Below are 22,639 nucleotides of genomic sequence, written 5' to 3' on the forward strand. Positions count from 1 at the left end.
TGATTTCTATTATAGATGTCGTATGACTTCTTTTATTAATGAACTAATTTTACTTTCAAAAAAATAATAATTACTACCTTAGTACGAATGCTAATAATAAAAATTGTATAGACAATTCTACCTGGTATCATAACCATCCAAAAAAATCTACTTTGTATTTCTTTTACTAAAAGTATTTCTTGTTGTAGGAGACATTATTAGATAAATTAAGTTATTGAGGTTACCAGAAAGTTCATAGTACTCCCTCCGTCCCGGAATACTCGCACCGGTTTGACTTTTTGCAATATTCACATAATTCACTTTGACTCTATTTTATTTCTAGTATATGAAAACAAAAGTTAGCATATAATATATTGTTGGCTTCATCTTAACATATATTTTCAAAATATTAATATTTCATAAATGTTTATAATATGTAGTTAAATATATTGGTGGTCAAAGTTGTGCATTGGCAAACGTGTCGACTCGAACCGGTGCGAGTATTCTGTACAGAGGGAGTAATTAATAACTGGAGAAACGAATTTTATCATGTGTACAAGTGTACAACAACGGGTTGTACTATGTGTAAAATTGTATTACATGGGTATAGAACACTCATTTTAGCTCATTTACTCATTTTCTAAATAATCCATGAGCAAATTAAATAGCTTAATTAACATAATAAAAGTTGTTTTATCTAAAATAAAGTTCCAGTTCTAAATTATCTAATCTTTACTCCTTGTTAGAGTTAGTACTCCATAGTCTCTAACACAATGCAACAATATGACCAAAACTTTCCAACTAACTTATTTGATAAAGTATTAAGGGGATGATACTCAAGATCGAATCTCATTTAAATTAATTGTCCTTCTGTGAGACCGTGAGACTCTCTCCCCATTTTAAAACCAAAACACGAGCTTATTATTATTGAATAAAAGAAAACACAAAGTCAATCCAGCACGCCATGAAACAAACCCGAATACTAACTAACTAACTAGTGGTTGTTAAACAAGAGTAAAAGTAAAAGTAAAAGAACCGGCACGTCATCAACTTTCGCCGTAAATCTTATAACACTTTCCACGCAATTTTCTCCTCACCGAAACATTAAACCTGATCAGATCACCTCAGAATTTCATAATCTCATTTTCTGACACACACAAATCCACGCACTCCGTAACTAATTTTTCTCCCCACCCTCTAAAAACCAACAAACTCTTCTTCAATCCCTTTCAAAAAAAAAGAAAAAAAACTTCTTCAATCTTCTCTCCTCTGTCATTTCTCCCTCTGTTCAACAATGGCGATTACACCTCTCCAATCCTTCCTCCATGACAAGAAATACCCCTTCATCTTCATCCTTTCTCTCCTCTTCCTCTCCTTCGCTCTATTCTTCATCTCCACCTCTCAATCCTCCTCCTCATCCTCCTTCTCTCTCCCCTCCTTCACCACCGCTCAATCGCAACGCCGCGACGAGTCCGCCTCTGAGTTTACAATCTCTCCTGAACCTGCCGCTGTTGTCGTTGCTACACCACCGCCGATCGCTTTGCCTGAATCTACACCGACTGTTTCCGCCGCCGGCAAGATTGATTTCGACGGAGATCTGCTTAATTTGAAATGGGAGGTGTGTAAGGGAGGATTATCGGCGGTGGATTACATACCTTGCCTTGATAATTGGAAGGTGATCAAATCGCTGAAATCGAGGAAGCATATGGAGCATCGGGAGCGGCATTGCCCTGTACCAAACCCTCGGTGTTTGGTTCCGTTGCCGAGAGGTTATAAGAATCCTATCCCCTGGCCTAAGAGTAGGGACATGGTGAGATTGTTAGTTGCTTATTGGTAAGATCTTAGTTTTACTTTTACTACTCTGATTAATACTTAGGAGTGCGAGTATGTTACATGCGTGGATGTCACCTAGCTTAGTTGTATAGTGTTATTGGTAGTCCGTAGCTTGGATGGCTCGGAATTAGATCCAACCCTGCCTACATCATTATCGTAGTAGATCATAGGTTAAAGAGAATTTTAGAAAACTCATTTGAAAAATTCATAAGGATTTATGTAGTAGATCATAGGTTGAGAGAATTGGAACGGAGAAATTTATGAGAATGTATACAGGATTGTACGGGATCATATCCAGAGAGGGCAGAACATAAATGACAGAGCAAACCCTGACACCCAGGGCACACCCAAGTCAAAGAAAGACTCTAAACCCCAAGCCAAGTATATGCAGCCCAGGCAGATCAAACCTCCCCAGATCACGTGTAAAGACACAGAGCAGAGCTAGGCAAAGCTGCATCAGTCCAAGAAGGGACCTGCAGGCTAAACGACAACGACAAGGAATAAAGTACATCGCCGTCATACACGTGGCGGCATCTGAGTAGGCCAAAGTACAGAATAGTACGCCTATAAATAGCACCCACATCATTCATGATGGGACAGATTCTTACACACGGTACTTGCTCCACCTTCTCTCTATATTCCCTCTCTAAAGACTTCTTACCTATTTGCTGACTTAGGCATCGGAGGGGGTTTCCTCGGTTAAACCCCCGAGGTTAGCTCACGTTTGCTCTGCTTGACAGGGCCAAGGCACTCCGGAACGTCCTCCCAGTTCCATACTCCGGAACAAGTGGCGCTAGAAGGAGGGGACTTCCCAGACCTTGCCTCTAAAAGACCTACCCTCCCACAAAATGACTGAGTCAAGCGAACCAATAATCCAGCAAATAGAACCACCCACCTCTAGAAACAACCAGAGAATCACAAACGTACCTTTGTTCGGCATGCCTCAGAGTCTTGGTCCGCCAAGAGAGACACCACAACCCAGAGCTATGGCAACCCCCAGCCAGGGCCAGGGCATCCCAGTTCCAACCAGTGCCTCACTAGCACGGTTGGGGGCACAGTTCTCACCCGACCAGATGCGCACAGCCATAGAAGTCCTGACCTTCCTTACCCAGACAACACCGCAAGCCCAGGTCATGAGGACAGCCCCAGAGGTTGAGGTTGAGCAGAGGAGGAAACGTCCCAAACCCCAAAACAGTCCGAACGTCTGGAGGAGGAATCTGCAGCAGGAGATGGAAGGGGCTGACAGCCAAGAATATGAGGCAGAAAGTATCACGCCTAGCAGAGCTCAACCCAGAGCGAGAACTGAACAAGCACCCAGCCAGAGGCACCACTCCGGATCAGGTATGCCAAATCCCACCCGAGCAATAGTTAAACCTGATAATTCCCCTTTCTGTGATGAGATACTCTCGGAAAAAATGGAAAAGATAAAAATGCCCACCTGCAAATATTCCGGAAAGTCAGACCCAACGAATCACCTCTCTGCCTTTGGAGGACACATGATGCTATATACCAACACAGACTCTATGTGGTGTAAGGTTTTCCCTTCCACTCTGGAGGGGATGGCACAGAGCTGGTTCGGTAAAATACCCAAGGGCACCATAACCTCTTTCCGGCAGTTAGCCATCTTGTTTCGCACCCAATATGTGGCAAACATTGCCAGAGAAAGGATGACAGGGGAGCTGATGTCAGTCATCCAAGGACCTCAGGAATCTCTGAGGGTGTACATATCCAGATTCAATATGGAGGCATCGAATATACCCAAGTTACAGCAAGAGGTAGCAGTCCTGGCTATGATGACTGGTCTGCGGGATGGAGAATTCAAGAGTTATCTGGGCAGAAAGTCATTCACAACCCTGGCAGAGGTACTGGGGAAGGCAAATGAATTCATAAAAAGTGAAGAGATTGGCAGAGCAACCTCACGACGATATGTAGCAAGTGAGAACAATTACGGTAGTCAGAGCAGAAAAGAGCCATACAAAAAAGAATACCCAGACAAAAGGGAAAATCAGCAGCCCAGAAAAGATTGGCACGGGCAGGTCAGAGGAAGGGGTAGTGAGTTCAAAACTGAAAAGCGAGGCAAATTCAATGAATACACTCCTCTAGTTGCATCCAGAACCCAGATTTTTGCTATCAGCAAGGAGGATGAGAAATGGCAGAGACCACCGAAAATGTACAACAAATACAGGGACACGAAGAAGTACTGTGATTTTCACAAGGATCATGGTCATCTCACAGAGGAATGCACTCACTTGAAAGATAACATTGAGGACCTGATCCGAAGGGGGTACCTAACACAATTTAAGGCAAAGAGCTCATACAGCAGGACCTACGAAAACAGGGATGATGAGGGTCGATTTGATAATAGGAAGACAGAGCAAAAACAGAACCACCCAGCAGAGCAGAAGAGGTCGAATGATATACTGGTCATAACAGGAGGACCAGTCTACGCTGGTACTACAGCCAGCGGTGCTAAGGCCAGTGTGAACGAATTCAAACACCAGGTTAATTACCACAACTCAGGAAAATGGCCTGCTCCTCCAAAAATCCCACAGTGCACTTTTACTGAAGATGATTGCAAGGGCATAATTTATCCCCATGATGACCCAATGGTGTTAGCTCTGGATGTGGCTAACAGAAAAATCCATCGAATCCTGATAGACGGAGGAAGCTCTGCAAACATTCTATTCTGGCCAGCTTTCCAAGAGCTGCAGATTGAAGAGAAGCACGTAAAGCCAGTTAGCTACCCAGTAATTGGTTTCACAGGAGCAACGGTGATACCAGAAGGAATAGTTAGCTTACCTGTCCAAATTGGGCAGGGGAAAGATATCAAGGATGTCATGGTTGATTTCATGATAGTCAAGGTACCCGCAGCATACAATGCCATTCTGGGCAGACCATTTATTCATGATGCAGGAGCAGTGGTGTCTACTTATCACCTCACCATGATGTACACAACGAATGATAACAGATCAGCTAAGGTCAGGGGAAACCAAGAGCAGGCTAAGAGATGCTACCACACAGCCCTGAAACAGCCACCCAGACCCCCGCCCCTGGCAGAGGCAGACATTCCCTTGTCCAGAAAGAGAAAGAGAGCAGAGCGTAAAAAAGACGCACTACTGGACATGGAGAATTTTGAGCATCGTGAAGAAGGACTGTTAAAACCAGCCCCAGCAGAAGAAACAGAAGAGATAGAGCTGGAGGAAGGAGTAGAGGACAGAACAGTCCGAATTGGCACAGATATAGACCTTTCCCTGAGGGTAAATATCATCGATCTGTTGCGAGAGCACGCGGACATATTTGCCTTCTCTGCCGACGAAATGCCAGGGATTGATCCCAACGTCATGGTCCACAGGTTGAATGTTAATAGAGAAGTCAGACCGGTGAAACAGAAGAAAAGAGCTTTTTCGACAGAGAAGAATGTAGCCATCCAGGAAGAAATCAGCAAACTATTAGCAGCCAAATTCATAGAAGAGTGTGATTACCCGGAATGGTTGGCTAACGTTGTGATAGTAAAGAAAGCAAATGGTCAATGGAGGATGTGCGTAGACTTTACAGACCTAAACAGGGCTTGTCCGAAGGATTGCTACCCGTTACCCAGAATAGATCAACTGGTGGATTCCACCAGCGGGCATGCCCTGCTGAGTTTCATGGATGCCTTTTCGGGCTATCACCAGATCAGTTTGTTAGAATCAGACCGGAAAAAAGCCGCCTTCATCACAGACGCCGGAGTTTACAACTACAGGGCTATGCCATTTGGTCTAAAGAACGCAGGGGCCACATACCAGAAACTGGTAGACAAAATATTTGCAGGACAAAAAGGCCGAAACGTGGAGGTGTATGTAGATAATTCCATAGTCAAGAGCAAAAAGGAGGGTGATCACATTAAGGATCTGAAGGAAACTTTTGCAACATTGAGGCAATTTGGTATGAAATTAAACCCAAAAAAATGCGTGTTCGGTGTTAAGTCTGGAAAGTTTTTGGGATTCCTGGTCAGTCAAAGAGGAATTGATGCCAACCCAGAAAAAGTAGAGGCCATACTCAACCTACCAGAACCAAAAAACATACGAGACATCCAGAGGTTGACTGGGAAAATGGCAGCACTCACCAGGTTCATCAGCAAGTCCGCAGACAAGTCTCTCCCCTTTTTCCAGGTGCTAAAAGGAAACAAAACATTTAAGTGGGGAGAGGAGCAAGAGAAAGCATTCAAGGAGGTGAAGAACCATTTGAAAAGCCTCCCAACCATAGCCAGACCAGAAGTGGGGGACATATTACAGCTATACATCTCTGCCTCCAAGAAAACTGTAGCAGCAGCTCTGGTAGTCGAGAAGGATAAAATCCAGCAGCCAGTCTACTTTGTCAGCCACATCCTCAACCCAGCAGAACAGAGGTACCCCCTGATTGAAAAAATGGCCTTCGCCATCATGATAGCTGCCAGGAAATTGAAACCATACTTTGACGCGCATAAAGTGCAAGTGTTGACTAATCAGCCTTTAGAGAAGTCATTGCAGAGGCTAGATACCTCTGGTAGACTCCTGAAATGGGCAGTGGAACTCTCAGAATATGACATCGAGTACAAACCCAGAACCGCCATAAAAGCACAGGCACTGGCAGATTTCATTGCAGAGGCATCATACGAGGAGGAGGAAGAACCATTGGGGACTTGGCAGATCTCAGTAGACGGCTCCGCCGCAGTCACAGGGTCGGGCGCAGGTATCATAATGGTGTCACCAGAAGGCAACATTTTCGAATATGCTATAAAATTTAAATTCAAAGCTTCAAATAACGAAGCAGAGTATGAGGCGGCAATCGCAGGAATCCAGATGTGCAAAGCAGCAGATGCTAAGAAAATAGTGCTCAAAACCGATTCACAGCTGGTGGCCAGCCAATATAGAGGCGAATATGAAGCCAGAGAACCGTCTATGCAGAGGTACTTGGCCTTGATGAAAGAAGCAGTAGCCCAGCTAGAAAGCTTTGAGATTCAACTGGTTCCCAGGGCAGAGAACAGTCAAGCAGACGCCCTATCCAAGTTAGCAAGTTCGACGCTACAGGACTTGGAAAGAACAGTGATGGTAGAGGTCCAGGAAGAAAAGAGCATTGACAAAAAGCCTTTAGTCAACTTCATTGACACTGAGCCACAGTGGTATGACAGTATAGTCTCATACAAGCTGGGAAGGGGCCTTCCCACAGCAGAGCAAGAGCAGAAAAAAGTAAAACGAAACGAGCATTGGTTCGTCATTTACCAGGGTAAGCTGTACAAGAAATCGTTTTCGTTGCCTCTGCTGAGATGCATATCAGCAGAGGAGTCACAACGAGTCATTGAAGAAATACACGAGGGAATATGTGGAAACCACATAGGCGGCAGGACATTAGCCTTGAAAGCTCTCAGAGCAGGATATTATTGGCCAACCATGGTAAGTGATTCTCAAGCATATGTTAAAAAGTGCGACAAGTGCCAGAAATTCGCCCCAGTGATCAACCAACCCTCTAATGACTTACAGCCAATCATCAACCCCATACCATTCGCCCAGTGGGGAATGGATATTCTGGGACCATTCACAGCAGCAAGCGGGGGAAGAAAATTCCTGATCGTGGCAGTTGACTATTTTACTAAGTGGATCGAGGCAGAGCCCACTAAAAGCATAACAGCCAAGCGGATGAAGGATTTCATCTGGAAGAACATTGTGACAAGGTTCGGCATCCCAGAAAGTTTGGTCTTCGATCATGGAACACAGTTCGACTGCACTCCTATAAAGGATTATTGCGCTGAACTAAGAATAAAATTCGCATACGCATCTGTGTGCCATCCCCAGAGCAATGGTCAGGCAGAGGCAGCAAATAAACAAATCCTGGGAGCACTGCGAAAGAAGGTAGAAGATTTTAAGGGTGCATGGGCCGACCTTATTCCAGAGATCTTATGGTCCAACAGGACCACTGAAAAAGAAGCAACAGGAGAAAGTCCTTACAAACTAGCTTTTGGGGCTGAGGCGGTCCTGCCTGTCGAAGTAGGTCTACCTAGCTTTAGAGTGCAGTACTATGAGGAAGGCACTAATGAGCAGCGTATGAGGGAAGCATTAGATCTCTTACCAGAAGTCAGGCTGCAAGCAGAACTCAAGTTGGCAGCAAACAAAGAAAAAATGAGCAGGGCATACAACAAGAGGGTAAAGCACAGACCTATGCAAGTGGGGGATCTGGTCCTCAGAAGAACAGCTGCCACTGGAAAGGGAAAGGCAGAAGGAAAATTCTCTGCCAATTGGGAAGGACCTTACCAGATCACAAAAGAGGTAGCCCCAGGCTCATACCATCTAATGACGATGGAAGGAAGAGAATTGAAGAATAGCTGGAATGCCAACATGCTAAAGAAATACTATGTATAGACACAAGAAGTTAATACTATAACAAGGCAATAGAAGCCAGAGTAGTTCTTCACTTTTGTAATTTTCCACGCTTACAAGCATAATAAAAATTGGCCCAGCTACCTTCGATAAGAAGAAAGTGCGTCAGGTCTCTTGGAAAGGTAAAAGGTGAACGGCTAAAACTCGTAAAAAAAAAAAAGGGGGGAAACGCTACCCACGAATAACTTGGTCTGATCAACCAAGTTATTGGGTAAGTTTTTTCTCAACGAGATTTAAGCAAAAACGTTTCTCGAGCTTTGTCCTGGCCAAAGCCAGGACAATTCAATAATACGCAGCCAAAGTAGGCTGGAATAAATATGAAGATAATTTTTGAGCTTTGTCCTGGCCAAAGCCAGGACAATTCAATAATACGCAGCCAAAGTAGGCTGGAATAAATATGAAGATAATTTTTGAGCTTTGTCCTGGCCAAAGCCAGGACAATTCAATAATACGCAGCCAAAGTAGGCTGGAATAAATATGAAGATACTTTTTGAGCTTTGTCCTGGCCAAAGCCAGGACAATCCAATAATACGCAGCCAAAGTAGGCTGGAATAAATATGAAGATACCTTGTGAGCTTTGTCCTGACCAAAGCCAGGACAATTCAATCATACTCAGCCCAAAGAAGGCTGAAGTAAATACAAAAACACTTCTTGAGTTTTGTCCTGGCCAAAGCCAGGACAATTCAATAAGGCACAGCCAAAATAGGCTGAAGCAAATGCGAAAACACTTCTCAGTTTTTGTCCCGGCCAAAGCCAGGACAACTCAACAATACACAGTCCAAAACAGGTCGAGACGAATATAGAAATACTTTTTGAATTTTGCCCTGGCCAAAGCCAGGACAATCAAGCATGCAAAGTGGGCCAAATGGAAATATGGGGGAAACAAAACAATAAAAAAAAATTTTGCAAGCAAAAAGCAACAAGGTAAAAGGCAACATAAGCACGACGAGTTAACAAACAACGGGACCGACGGCTATACCTCAAAAACTTATGCAATGTACAGCCCTACAAAAATGGCCACTGTTGATCAAAACTAAAAACGATAAAAATTATCCCAGAAACAAATTCTTACTCTCCACGCAGGGAGGACAAAAACAACCAGAAAATAAACTACGCATTGGCTGAGGTAGTACAAGATGAACATGGGGACAGCCGCCTGTGCCATTATTGCCCAACATCATCTTCAGCATCAGACAGAGGCAATTCCCCAGGGTGAACATTCTCAACACAATGATCAGGCACCCCATCATCTTCTGGCACCGCACCGCCCGCAGCTAGAGACGCTTGCTCGGCCTCCCTCTTCTTTCTCAAAAGCTCAACATGGAGCCCAGCCAACCAAGCAGCTTCGATTGGAGACCAGTCAAGATCAGGATGCTTCTCTTGCACTATTAGCGAAGCAGCCTTCCACCCGCCATCATAGCTCTGAGTGCGCAGAGCATACTGCTCATCTGACCGACGGAAGTCGCGAACGGCAGCCGCAAGCTGATCTTCGATGGAGTTCTGCAGTTGGGCCATCTCATTGTCATGAGACTGCTCAACAGAGAGAAAGTCTTGCTGGAGAGCCTCAATTTTCTGCTGTCCGGTGACCAGATCAATTTGGGCCTGAGAAAAGTTAGCCTGCAGCTGATCACGCTCTTCAGTAACAAGCTTCAATTGATCATTAGCCGAAGTAAGACAAGTCGAAGATAACTCCAGATCAGCAGTGAGCTCCTCAATTCTCTTCTTTTGGGCCTCTATGTGAGCAACGCTGGCAGCAAGTCGTTTCTGGTAGACTATGAAGACTTCTGTCAACTCACGAACAGCGTTGCCACACTAAGAACACAGAAAAAGAGACAAGCATTATAAGTTGGTGCATAACAAAAGAAACGAACCAATGTACCAAAGGAGAAGAGAAGTAAACCAAGTATACCTCCATGACCTTCTGGCAGGCATTCGCCCCAGGAGTATACAAACGCTCTTTCGGCAGGTCGCTGGGCAACTGCAGACCTCTTAACATCCTCAGGGCAAGCGTCCCGCCTTTCTCAGGGTAGTTCCCATATAAGCTTTCTGACTCGGACACATCCCAGCGCGGGACAAAAGTACGATCCAAAGCAGCAGGACCAGAGAAGATAGCAGCCAGCTCGGGGTCGGCCTGGGGACGAATGTCGAGAAATTCTTTCTCAACAAACTCCTTATGCCGACCCGTGATATGCAGGTCAAGATCATCAGCAGCCAGATCACTTCCTTGAAGCTCGTGCTCCAAAAACTGTCGAAGAGAGCTACCAGAAGTGTTGCTACGATGGGGATCAGCCGCAGAAGGGGAGGCTCGAAGTTGCTCAGCTCCGCTATCAAACCTAGGTTGTTTCCCAGGACGCTGAACAAAAGGTGGCTCCTCAGCTTCGATATCCACAGGCTCCGACGCAGAGCCCGAACAACCTGGCTGGTCACATACCTCACCAGCCACCTCCCCAAAATCATGGCCTGCATCCTCTGTCGGAGCTGCGAGCCCAGCCTCGAAATCGGCTCGGTCACGACGAGAGCCTGACAGAGCACCACGATGGGAAGCTCCGCGAGAGGTCTGCCCTCGACGAATAGGAGTGCTCGCAGAACCAGTGTTTGTAGAGGAAACCACTCGTGACACTCGGGGAACGATCTCAGAACCGCCACCCCGACCAGAACGGCGTGTAGAACTTCTCCTGCTGCCCTCTATTTGGTCAGCCAAAATTTGATACCCATTCGCAGCAGGATCGGGGGGAGCAGCGCAGATGAAAGAGCCATCAGCTCGAACACCCAATTCCTCAAGATTCAAGAATTGACGACCTAAAACAAAAAAAAAGGAGTAAGCAAAAAAAAAAAAAAAAATAAAAAAAATAAAAAAAATAAAAAAAACTCGCACAAAGAGAAAAGAAAACGTGAAGTGAAAAAGTAACACAGAACTAACCTTGAGGGTGAGTAGAACAAAGAAACATAGCGGACAGCACGTCATTCCGCAGAACATAACTTGAATGCGGAAGCCAAACACGAGGCAACCGCCCAACCTCTTTACCAGCAGCATTAAACTTGGGCTCAGATGAAAAATGCTCAAAAGCCCTCTCCTCCAAGACAGCACCATCCAAAATCTCGACTCCCTCTAGCCGAGTCCGAGGTCTAACAAAGCCCCGAGCAACAGGAAAGTCAGCAGGGACAGCGAGCCAGTAAAACCTATCCTTCCACTCCTTTTGGCCAGTAGGCATCCCATGGCAGGTCAATCTTCCACGATTGCAATAGATGGAAAACCAGCCAATCTTGTTCCCAGTACCGCTGTTGCGCAGATGATGGACTCGCTTGCAGAGAGAAAGGGTCTCAGGAAACTCCAAAAACCGGCAGACCCAAATATAGCTGATCAAAGTACGAACAGCGAAGGGATGGAGCTGAGCTAAGCAAACGTTGAAGGCACGAAGAATCTTCACCAGGGTAGGATCCAGAGGAAAGCGCAGACCAAAATCCAGACTATAGGCATAAACGCCTATGCACCCCTCTGGTGGATGAGTAATCCGAGCATCATCGTCTGGCACGATGAGTCGATAACCATCAGGCAGACCATAAAACTCTTTACCAACAACAGCGTGATTCTCTTTTCGCGCATCATCAGTCCACTTAGTGTTCAGCTTCGCGTGTAAGGGACCAAAAGCAGAGGCTTCAGAAAGGTAGGGTGTCGAATCCCCAGGAACGACATTCTCTTCCACGTAGTTGGGAAAAGGCCTCATCTCATTCACCTGGGCCAAAATATCCTCCCCACCAGCTTGCCCACCCACGGAAATAGTGACATGGTTGGCCATCATAGAACGAAAAATAGATTCCCGGCGTCTGTAAACACGCAAAGACAGTTCAGACTCATTAGCTCCAGCAAGCTGTTCAAAATCATCTAACCAGGCCTGTTCAGACAGAGGCTGAACATCAAGCCCTGGGGGGACATTGGACGGCGGATTTATCCTAACTATCCGCGACAGATAATCATGGCGCATCTCCCTAAGAGTTTGACGTAAAGATGGGGACAGGTCGGCCGTAGAGTCAGGACACCCAGAATCACCCGCATCTGGGGGGGGCGGCTCCTCCCCAGAGGATTCATCGTCAGAGGACAAAGGAATCACAACAGGCACAGAGCGAGACAAAACATCATGCATTGATTTGGTTCTGTGCTCAGCAGAAGCCCGAGTCTCCTCATCAGAAGATAAAGAGACAGAGGAGGGAGAAGAGGTAACATAGGAAGCAGAGGAAACGCTTTTAGCGCCCGAGCTACTAAGGTTTTGGCTATCAGATGCATCAGACATTATGAACTGAAAGTCACAGGACAAGGGAAAAGGGCACAAAAGTAAATAACAAAAAAAAAAAAGGGGAAAAACTACTCAACAATGGCGGAAGTTCAAAAACGACTTAACAATGGCGAAAAATACCAGAAATTGAAACCCCAAAGAAAGACACTAAAATCAAGCGAACAACAAACAAAAGTCGTGCAAAAGAATCGAAAAAAACAGCAAAAAATAGAAACTTACCGGAAAAAGAAGATAGAGTTAGAATCAAAAGAAACACAGCAACGAAAACCTCCCTTCGCGAAATGGCAAACGAAAACACGAGGGGCAAATGACCACCACAAGCAACAAGAACACTAGCAATCGACCGGAAAAGTGACGGCAAACACAAAAATGTGCAAAAGATCGAATTTTGAGAAGACTTTTGCAAATAACAAGCAACGGAAAATGAGAGCACTCGAATGTTTTTCTCAGAAACACCAAGGAGAGAGAAGGTAAGAAATGAAGATGAAGAAGGAAGGAAGTTACTTTTTTCTCTTTAAAAGCCAAAGAAGAACGGCTAGGATGCGAGCAACGATACAGTTGCACAAGCAGGATGAAGGACACGTGTAGACCTCAATACAACCAAACTTAATCATGATGAAGGACGGTCCAGATTGAGCGACGATTCCAATTGACTCTTCGGATGGGCAACGCGTGGCACGAGGAAAAGCCGGTTAAAATCCCCAAAATTTCTTACCATTCAGAAAGCCCGCCCAAAAAAAAAAAAAAAAAAAAAAAAAAAAAAAAAAGATCTACTCTGGAGGGACTGGTAGGAAGAAAATACACAGCCAGGACAAAAGCAAAAAACCAACAAAACAAGCATTGCAGCCCCAAAGAGTCCAGATCAAGGACAGAAGAGCAGACCTGACTTAAAAGGTCAACTCTACTCTTGAGGGACTAGTTGTACGGGGTCATATCCAGATCAAGGACAGAAGAGCAGACCTGACTTAAAAGGTCAGCTCTACTCTTGAGGGACTAGTTGTACGGGATCATATCCAGAGAGGGCAGAACATAAATGACAGAGCAAACCCTGACACCCAGGGCACACCCAAGTCAAAGAAAGACTCTAAACCCCAAGCCAAGTATATGCAGCCCAGGCAGATCAAACCTCCCCAGATCACGTGTAAAGACACAGAGCAGAGCTAGGCAAAGCTGCATCAGTCCAAGAAGGGACCTGCAGGCTAAACGACAACGACAAGGAATAAAGTACATCGCCGTCATACACGTGGCGGCATCTGAGTAGGCCAAAGTACAGAATAGTACGCCTATAAATAGCACCCACATCATTCATGATGGGACAGATTCTTACACACGGTACTTGCTCCACCTTCTCTCTATATTCCCTCTCTAAAGACTTCTTACCTATTTGCTGACTTAGGCATCGGAGGGGGTTTCCTCGGTTAAACCCCCGAGGTTAGCTCACGTTTGCTCTGCTTGACAGGGCCAAGGCACTCCGGAACGTCCTCCCAGTTCCATACTCCGGAACAAGGATGACAGAATAGGAGAATTGGGTGTGATATTGAGTAATTATAATATGATTCTTAGGATTTGCACTAGATTTTCTGAGTTATAGATAAAGGGGGATTAAATTATTATTAATTGCAGTGAGATTTATTGATTTGTTTTTATAATACCTGATCAGTAGCATACGTGCGTTTTAATAAAGTATGATTTTAGAACTGTGAATAAATTAGTTAAGGTATAGCTTATGAGTTGTAATTATGTGAACTATTATGTAATGTAGTACACTGGAATATGAGTAAAAAAATCGAGGAGTTATTTGGACGTACAAGACTTGTTCCAAAGTAGCATATGTCATGGAATGTTGATCAGTCGTGATTGTGAATTGTATGTGTGCTTTACATGTATGACCCTTCATTTTACCACAAACACTTGTGTAAGCGTAGGATCTCGATCTTCTGAATCAATGAGTTATTTGGACCTGCAAGACTTGTTCCCAAAGTAGGATATGTAGTTTATGTCACGGAATGTTGGTCAGATTGTGAATTGTATGTGTGGTTTACATGTATGACCCTTCATTTTACCTCAAATACTTGTGTTGGATCCTTAACTTTTGGACATATCTTGGTTTTGGACTCTTGAGTGTCTTGTTTGCTTCATGTAGGAATTAGGTCGAACAACAGACTTTGTTCCCTATAATATTTCTTATAGTCTATGTTACTCAAGTTTTAAGAGTGTCATGCATCTGATGTATTAGGGGTAACTTTTAACAACTTTGTTTTTGACACAGATCTGGTATGATAATGTCCCTCACCCTAAGCTAGTGGAATACAAGAAAGACCAGCATTGGGTTGTCAAGTCAGGTGATCATTTTGTTTTTCCTGGAGGTGGAACCCAATTTAAGGAAGGTGTTGCAAACTATATCCAATTTATTGAAAAGGTATACTTTTCGATTTCGTTCTGGAATTTGAAACAATTGGAGAGTCTTTTTATTGTATTATCTAGGTGTGAAAGATCTGTTATTTTTTAACTTTTTTATGCCAACTTGTAGCAGAATTTACAACATTTTCCCTTCTGTTTGTAGATATTCTTTGTCGCCTTTAAATGCCTTTAAACTGACTCTTCTTTAACTTTTTTCTAGGCTATACCCATTGTCAAATGGGGTCAGAACATTAGGGTTGTTCTTGATGTTGGTTGTGGAGTTGCCAGCTTTGGAGGACATTTATTGGACAGAGATGTTCTTACAATGTCATTGGCCCCTAAGGATGAACACGAAGCTCAAATACAGTTTGCTCTAGAACGTGGAATTCCAGCTACTCTTTCTGTTATTGGAACTCAACAACTGACATTTCCAGACAATGCCTATGATCTCATTCATTGTGCTAGGTGCAGGGTTCATTGGGATGCAGATGGTACTTCATGATAACAACCTCAGTTTCGTTTTTAAGTTCTCTTACGTGTCTCATTCTAGTATTTTCGACAACATGAAATAACTATATGTTGCTAAATTAGGGAAATGAGGGATTATATTAGAAAATGCTTCGTGCAGCAATTAACTATTACTCTAATCCGCACTTTAGCCACACAATTCCCCTATCTGCCTCAGTGCCTCCTGACCTCCTGTAATTATGCTATAGTATTATATCTGCTAATATAGTACACAACACAGAAGCAGAGTCTTAGGTTCATTTCCCTGTATCTCGAGGATGGAAGTCATTTGTTGACAAATAGGATAGGGAAGGGAAAAAAAAAAAGACGAATTGGGCCTTAGTACAGGGAGGTGGTTTAAGTTCACTGGTTTTAAAAGACGGATAAACTGTCACAAATTTTCATTTTGGTGCTCAAATATACGGAGTAGCTCTGTGCATGCAAGGATACTTGAGCTGTTTGCCGGCTTTTCTGTGGTGTAGTAATTACTGTACTATGAGTTTCTCAATCAATAAGGACTTTGTTTTGGATCTGGCTTATGTTCTGGTTTATACTTTATCATTGTAGGTGGCAAACCCTTACTGGAGCTCAACAGAGTTCTGAGGCCTGGAGGGTTCTTCATCTGGTCTGCTACACCAGTCTATCGCAAGGATGAAAAGGATGTGACCGTATGGAACTGTATGTCAAATTCAATATCCTAATTTGATGTAAAAAAGTGTTGAATTTTTCAGTCCTGTGATCTCTGTGGTATGCTTTCTTGCAGCCATGGTAGCTTTAACAAAATCGATGTGCTGGAAGGTAGTGGCTAAGACCATGTCATCCTCAGGAATTGGGCTTGTGGTGTATCAGAAGCCTGTCTCACCATCCTGCTACAAGACACGTGAAAAGAATGATCCACCATTGTGTGAAATGGGGAGAAATATGTCATGGTACATCTTGTAGTAGGAATGTGATAATGATATTAGTTACCAGTAATTTTCATTAAAATGAAGTACTATGAGATTTATGTTTTTCATATGTTGAACAGGTACTCGCCTCTTCAAAAATGTCTCCCTCAGCTTCCACCTGAAGCCTCCAGTTGGCCTCCTCTTTGGCCTAAAAGGCTTACCACAAAACCATTTAGCCTCCCTTCAGCGCCGATTGTGGAACAATCATTTCATAATGACACCCGTGACTGGCAAGCACTTGTGGCTGATATTTATGTAGGTGGCCTTGGAATAAACTGGTCAAGTGTGCGTAATGTAATGGACATGACTGCTGGCCATGGAGGGTGAGATTTTTACCAAGTTACCTTACCTTTGCTTCTTCTCTTTTTTGGTTGACTCTTGTTTATAAAATCTTAACAGCAGAATTGCTTTGTCCTGGTTAACGGGTGCTTTTCAGTTTTTGCCTATTGCTAGATGATGAGTGCTTGAATGCTTACACCAAGTTCATCTCTCAGTCAATTTACTGTTCTTGCTATGTCTTCAAATGTTACCATTGATTCTACCTGGTCAACTTTGCTACTTAGGCAGGCCTTATTTAACACCGATTTGTGTTTCAAAATAATAAGAAATTTAACATCGGTTTTTCGCAGATTTGCTGCAGCGCTTATTAAGATGCCGCTGTGGGTTATGAATGTTATTCCAGTCCATGAACCAGATACACTTCCCATAATTTTTGACCGAGGGTTGATTGGAACTTATCATGATTGGTGTGAATCCTTCAATACTTATCCAAGAGCATATGATCTCCTGCATTCTACTTTCCTCTTCAGCAATCTCCCAAACAGGTAAAACTAGGAATTGTTAACTTGCTTGTGCTCAACTTTCCAGAAGTATCTGTTATTTCTGATTGAAGTTCTTCACTGACATCAAGTGAGTCAGTTCAATCATATAATTCCCTCCACCCATTGGATGATATCAAATGTTGTATTTTACAGATGCGACATCATAGATTTGGCTGCAGAGATGGATCGCATTGTGAGACCAGGTGGGTGGATACTGATTCAAGAAACCAAAGAGAAGATCAATAGTGTAGGAGCAATTTTCCGTTCTCTTCAGTGGTCTGTCAATCTCTACAACGATAAATATCTTGTTGGCCAGAAAAGTTTCTGGCGTCCACGTGGTGGTCTGGTGCACAGATGAACAGCAGGAAGGGACAAGTATGATATTCTAGTGTATACTTATTTATACAATTTATTTTAGCATTCTTTTGATTCCACTGCATAGTGCATATGGAGAATGTGTATAGGGATGTTCTGAAATGTTATTGATACATTCTTCTTTAGGCCATGCTTGGAATTAGGAGAATAATTCAAGGGGTAATAAAGCTGCTAATTAAATAGGTGAAAATGGTGGCACTTGTAGGGAGAGGTAGTGGTTGTCCAATGGCCACGGCCATGGAGGAACTGTCACCCTCTTTTTGGGGTGACATTTAACAACCACCGCCTCCTCGCCACAGTTTGCAACCTTTTGTTGAACTCCAATTGTCCCCTTAAATTATTTACTCAATTCCAAGCAAAACCACTGGAGGTAAAAAAAAAAAAAAAAATTACCTCTGGATTTTTTTTTCTGTAAGAGAAAGGAAATGAAAAGAGCAGCTTTTGTCTTTTAGGAATGACCTCTGCATATTGTTCATGTTGAATTACTGAGGAGGATTTTGCTCTGCCAGTGCTGTGATTAGCAGGTGGGGTTTAACCGTTTAAGTAGGGCGTTATATATAAGTACAAGTCTTACTTTACAGCCTGTTCCGTATCATTTTTTGTTTCCACTTTTCTGTTTTTTACAAAATATGAAAACTACAAAAGGTAGTTTCACTTTCCAGTTTTTTGTTGTCAATTTTCAAAATCAACATGATTACTATCAGTATGATTTTTTTTAGTTCATGATTCAATCTAAATCATACGACTTACAAAACCAAAAATTAAAAAGTAGGAGTGATACCGAATGAACCCTTAACTACAGAAAGATCAGCCTTGTTATCTGCAAGCTAAGTGAGCGAAATCCTGAATACATATTGACTGGTCTGTGAGAGAGTGTATTACTGTGGTAACTCAAACCGCTTGTGTTTGTTTATTAGGAAGAGAATCGTGAGAAAAAGTTCCAAATACCAGTAAAAAGAGCAAAGTTTGATTATCTCTCAGTAAAAAAGGAGAAAAACAGCAATGGCAACAGATGCCTGAATTAAACTTGATCCCTCAAACTGACAAAATCTCAAGTATATCCGTATACGGGAACATTTACCAGACAAGTTCAGGAGAATACAACAACAGTAGAACACTACACACATACAAACAAACAGAAATAACAATTTACAAAAAAAAAAAAGACAAGTCATGCTGCCATTTGTGCATAAATTAAGAACATAAACTAAGCACTGGCCGGCCACATGATGCATTATTGTTCTGTAACAGCAAAGCGTTGGAATCTTTGACAAACATGCAAAATCAAGAGTTGAGTAAGTCTACCAAGAACTCAACAGTTTATGGTGATCTTCATTGAGAGAAGAGCAAGCCACGATTGATTCATCTCTTAGAAGCTGTCCATCAACTGCTTCAGCAGTCCTTGAAAAGCAGCTTGATTTACCCTTAGAGCTCAAAGTTTGACGAGTTACAGCTCTACCGGAAAGAACTGAATGACCCTTTACCAGCATTGAACCCTCCGACTCTTGACTGTTTTGAATCGTTGTCTTCGTATTTCCATCAGAGGATTTCTCTTTAAATTCGTTTGATATGGTTGTAGTCATCACGTTTGTGTCTATTTCCGGTCCAGGAGTTGTTGAAGTTGATAGTTTAAGTGGATACTCTCGTTTTGAAGTTGTTGAAGAGATCACTGTACCGTTTTCTGCTACAACCGTGACTTCTGTTTTCACCTTGACTTTTTGTTCAACAGTCTTCTGTGTACCAGCTCCTTGAAACTCGACTGAATTCTCGAATTCCATTTTCCGGGTTACAGTTGTGGTGAAATTACCCATACTGCAATTAACCCATCCAGAAGATTGACTCTTTCTCTCAGCTTCAATCTCAAATGATCCATCCAATTGCTTGAACTTGTACTCCCGCGATTCTTCATATTCAGATGGCTCGCTTACACCCGTCATTGCCACAACCTCAGCTGAATTCTCATCCACCCAAACATGCAAATTCGCATCAACCAACCAGAAACTAATCGAATTAGCTACCCCAAGCTCAAATGTATGACTTTTCCCATCCAAAAGCGATCCCAAATACGGAGTCAACTCGAAATCATATGAAGGTAAATCAAATGCCCCGATTGCAACAATTGGATCCCACGATAACGGATTAATTCCGCCGGTGAATATGACCGGAAATGGCACCTCAAAACCTACCAAATTCCCATCAATCTTAACAAAAACCTCCCTATAAGCACCATTCCCTCGACTTGAATCCAAATTATTCATCTCAATGTATTCAGTAGGAGGATTCGAGTACCAAAACTCATCATCCCCATGATATGAAACATACAATTCAAGCACTACTTTTCGAGCATTCATCGGAATCGCAATCTCCCTAATACCCTTTTCAGATTCATTCTCAATTCTAAACCAATACCCATGACTTCCTTCACTACCCACAGGAATCACTAAATCAGCTGGTTCTTCATAAACCCCTGATTCAGAAGCTAACCCTAACCCTGACCCAGAACCAAGCCCTAATTTCCGACCCCCAATTTTCTCAATCACATCGTCTTTGTAAAACAACATACTAAGACTAACATTGTAAATACCAGTAAATTCATCATTGATTAAATTCTCAAGCATCATAGAAAGAGAAATGTTAGATTGTTCAAGAACAGAGGAATATTTAGTAACATCCTTCTCAACATACCAGAAACTTCCATTGTCAGAAGGCTCAGGGGTGCTAGTCCGGAGTATTTCGACACCGGAAAGCCAAACTCCGGCGATACGATCGTACTGATTGCCGGCAATCTCGCCGGATAATTGAAGAACTGCGTGAGACCATGGCGGAGGGCAGTCGACAGGCGGCGAGTAGAGCACGGTGTAGGGGGGTTGAGAGTAGGTGTAAGCGAAGGAGTTTTCGAGGAGATAGAGTGTACATTCTGGTGGGGGTAGTGGGAGGCGGGCGGTGGAGAGAGGCAGAGTTAGCTCAATGGATTCTTGAGGGGTGACATTGACGGCGGAGGAAGGTGGTTTGAGGTAGTGGTGAGGTTGTGAGAAGGTGGTGGAAAGGGAGGTGATGAAGATGATGAGGAATGTGTAGAAGTGGTGGAAGTGCATTTTCAATTTTATGATCTAAAAACGGATTAAGGCTTGTTTGGGTGTGAACTTTTTGTTTTGTACAGACAACATCTAGGGAGTTATATGGAGAAGTATTGTTTGACTTTTTATTTGGGTTGGGAATTATTTTTGAATTGTTCACATGGGGAGGACTATGTAATAGGAAGAAAAAACTAATTTAGGGATAGGTTATTGATTTATCGTTGTCGAGTAGATTAGTAAATTGAAAATGAATCTAACTTGTTAATGAAGTACTAGACGTTGGTTTTGCAATTAATCATAAATCCCTTGGAAAACTATTTGAGTGTACTCGTTAAGGACTCGAGTTGAGTAAGCTAAAGCTGAGTTCGAAGAATTTAGCAGAGCGTTAGTAGGTTTGCCAACGAAATACAACTGCTATTTTTTTTACTAGGAAATAAATTTTAAGCGAACGACATGAACTCATCCTTTTGGATGAATTGACTTCAAGACTAAAACAAGATCAAAGAGTACAATGGTGTACAATCCCTAAACTCAGCCTGAGTTCCAAGTAAACTTAGTGAATATACTTGTGACTACACCGAAAGACGATTAATCGAAGTACGCTTGTTATGAATCAATGCAATTTTATAAACCAATTTCTGCTACTTTTAAAGAGTCGGAAAAATAGAAATATTGACATCCGAAGAAAATTTATTTAGTTGTACACGTAACTTGTTAGTATTATTGAGCTTGAGTTTCTCAATTTGGGGTCAATGACGATTCGATTTATAAGATTGAGTACGTCCAATTTTAAAAATTTGAGTTCAACAAATGCAAGTTCGACTTTGGATTGGTACTTATGATTGAAATTACTCAAAACCACTCGATCATATTTTGTCTTACAAATGTACGTTATAATTACATGTCACCTGATTAGCAAATACTCCGTACTACCTATTAGGCATATATGGAATATTAAGTTGAGTTCAAGATAACCAAAATTGAACTTAGTTTCACTAAGGATTGAAGTAAATCATTACTGTGTCAATTTTATTTTCTTAAGTTTTACTCATTGTCATTAATAATGGATAAAACTTGAATAAGGTGTTAAACTTTAAATAGTACAAAAAATAGTTTATACCATTTAATTTTTTTTTTGAAAGACATTTAAACTAATTAAGGAGTAAGTAATATTTTATTATCCATTGTGGTTGTCACCTTTGAAAGAGTTAGATTACTTCATGATGTTTCTCTTATGAACGTTAATATAAAAATGAAGGATTTGTTGACGTCTTGTTTGTTGAATATAAATTGTGATAGACCAAATAGAAATTGTTGATATTTCTTCGTGTGAAGGAGTATATATGTGAATATGTCTGAATATTCTACAAAATTGCTGGCATTATCACGACGGGGTGTTGCTCTTCGTAGGCGAGAAAGGGGGTGATTAAGTTATGACACAATTATTTAGGCACGTTTGTCAATGCACGATTTCAAACATTAATATATTTAATTGTGTATCGGAAAAAATTATAAAAAGTTGATATTTTACTGATACGAATCTAATAAGACCCCACACAACTTTTTCTTATGTATAAACCACAAAAGGAAGTCAAAGGTGTTTGTATGAATAGTGTCTAAAACCTATTGTGTCATGTAAATAAGAATGGAGGAATATATCTATAGGGGACTTTATTCCCCCTTTTTCCGCCTTCTTTTTTCTTTAATTATAATTTTAAAATAGACTTTTTTATATTTAATAAAATGCAATTTTCTGGTTGGATATTCTTGATTTCGTCATCAGCACATCTATACATAGTCTATAAAAAGGGAAATCACATTTGATTAGATGACATGTGTCAACATATTTGATTAGATGACACATGTCATCCATTATTTTCTCCATCAATTTGGTTTTTTATTTTATTTTTTCTTTGTTGTTTGATATATTGTACAACTTTAATCGTCTCTTTCACTCCATCTTCCTCATACAACATCAATTCACCATTCTATTCATTTAACATTTTCCACTCCACT

At 42.2% G+C, this 22,639-nt stretch overlaps 2 protein-coding genes across 2 annotated transcripts; one reads left to right on the forward strand and one right to left on the reverse strand.

Moving 5' to 3' along the window:
* The first annotated feature begins 1,109 nt into the window (after positions 1–1,109).
* LOC110781870 (probable methyltransferase PMT23) lies at positions 1,110–17,994 on the forward strand. Its single transcript, XM_021985923.2, has 8 exons — positions 1,110–1,789; positions 14,766–14,915; positions 15,117–15,387; positions 15,971–16,081; positions 16,167–16,332; positions 16,431–16,673; positions 16,980–17,174; positions 17,325–17,994. The coding sequence occupies exons 1-8, from the start codon at positions 1,274–1,276 to the stop codon at positions 17,527–17,529; spliced, it is 1,857 nt and encodes a 618-aa protein (XP_021841615.1). The 5' UTR covers positions 1,110–1,273; the 3' UTR covers positions 17,530–17,994.
* Positions 17,995–18,541: 547 nt separating this feature from the next.
* Positions 18,542–20,757, reverse strand: LOC110781872 (peptide-N4-(N-acetyl-beta-glucosaminyl)asparagine amidase A). The gene has a single exon (XM_021985924.2). The coding sequence runs from the start codon at positions 20,639–20,641 to the stop codon at positions 18,848–18,850; it is 1,794 nt and encodes a 597-aa protein (XP_021841616.1). The 5' UTR covers positions 20,642–20,757; the 3' UTR covers positions 18,542–18,847.
* Positions 20,758–22,639: the final 1,882 nt, after the last annotated feature.

This window comes from Spinacia oleracea, chromosome 1, assembly GCF_020520425.1.
Source record: "Spinacia oleracea cultivar Varoflay chromosome 1, BTI_SOV_V1, whole genome shotgun sequence".
Lineage (NCBI taxonomy): Eukaryota > Viridiplantae > Streptophyta > Magnoliopsida > Caryophyllales > Amaranthaceae > Spinacia > Spinacia oleracea.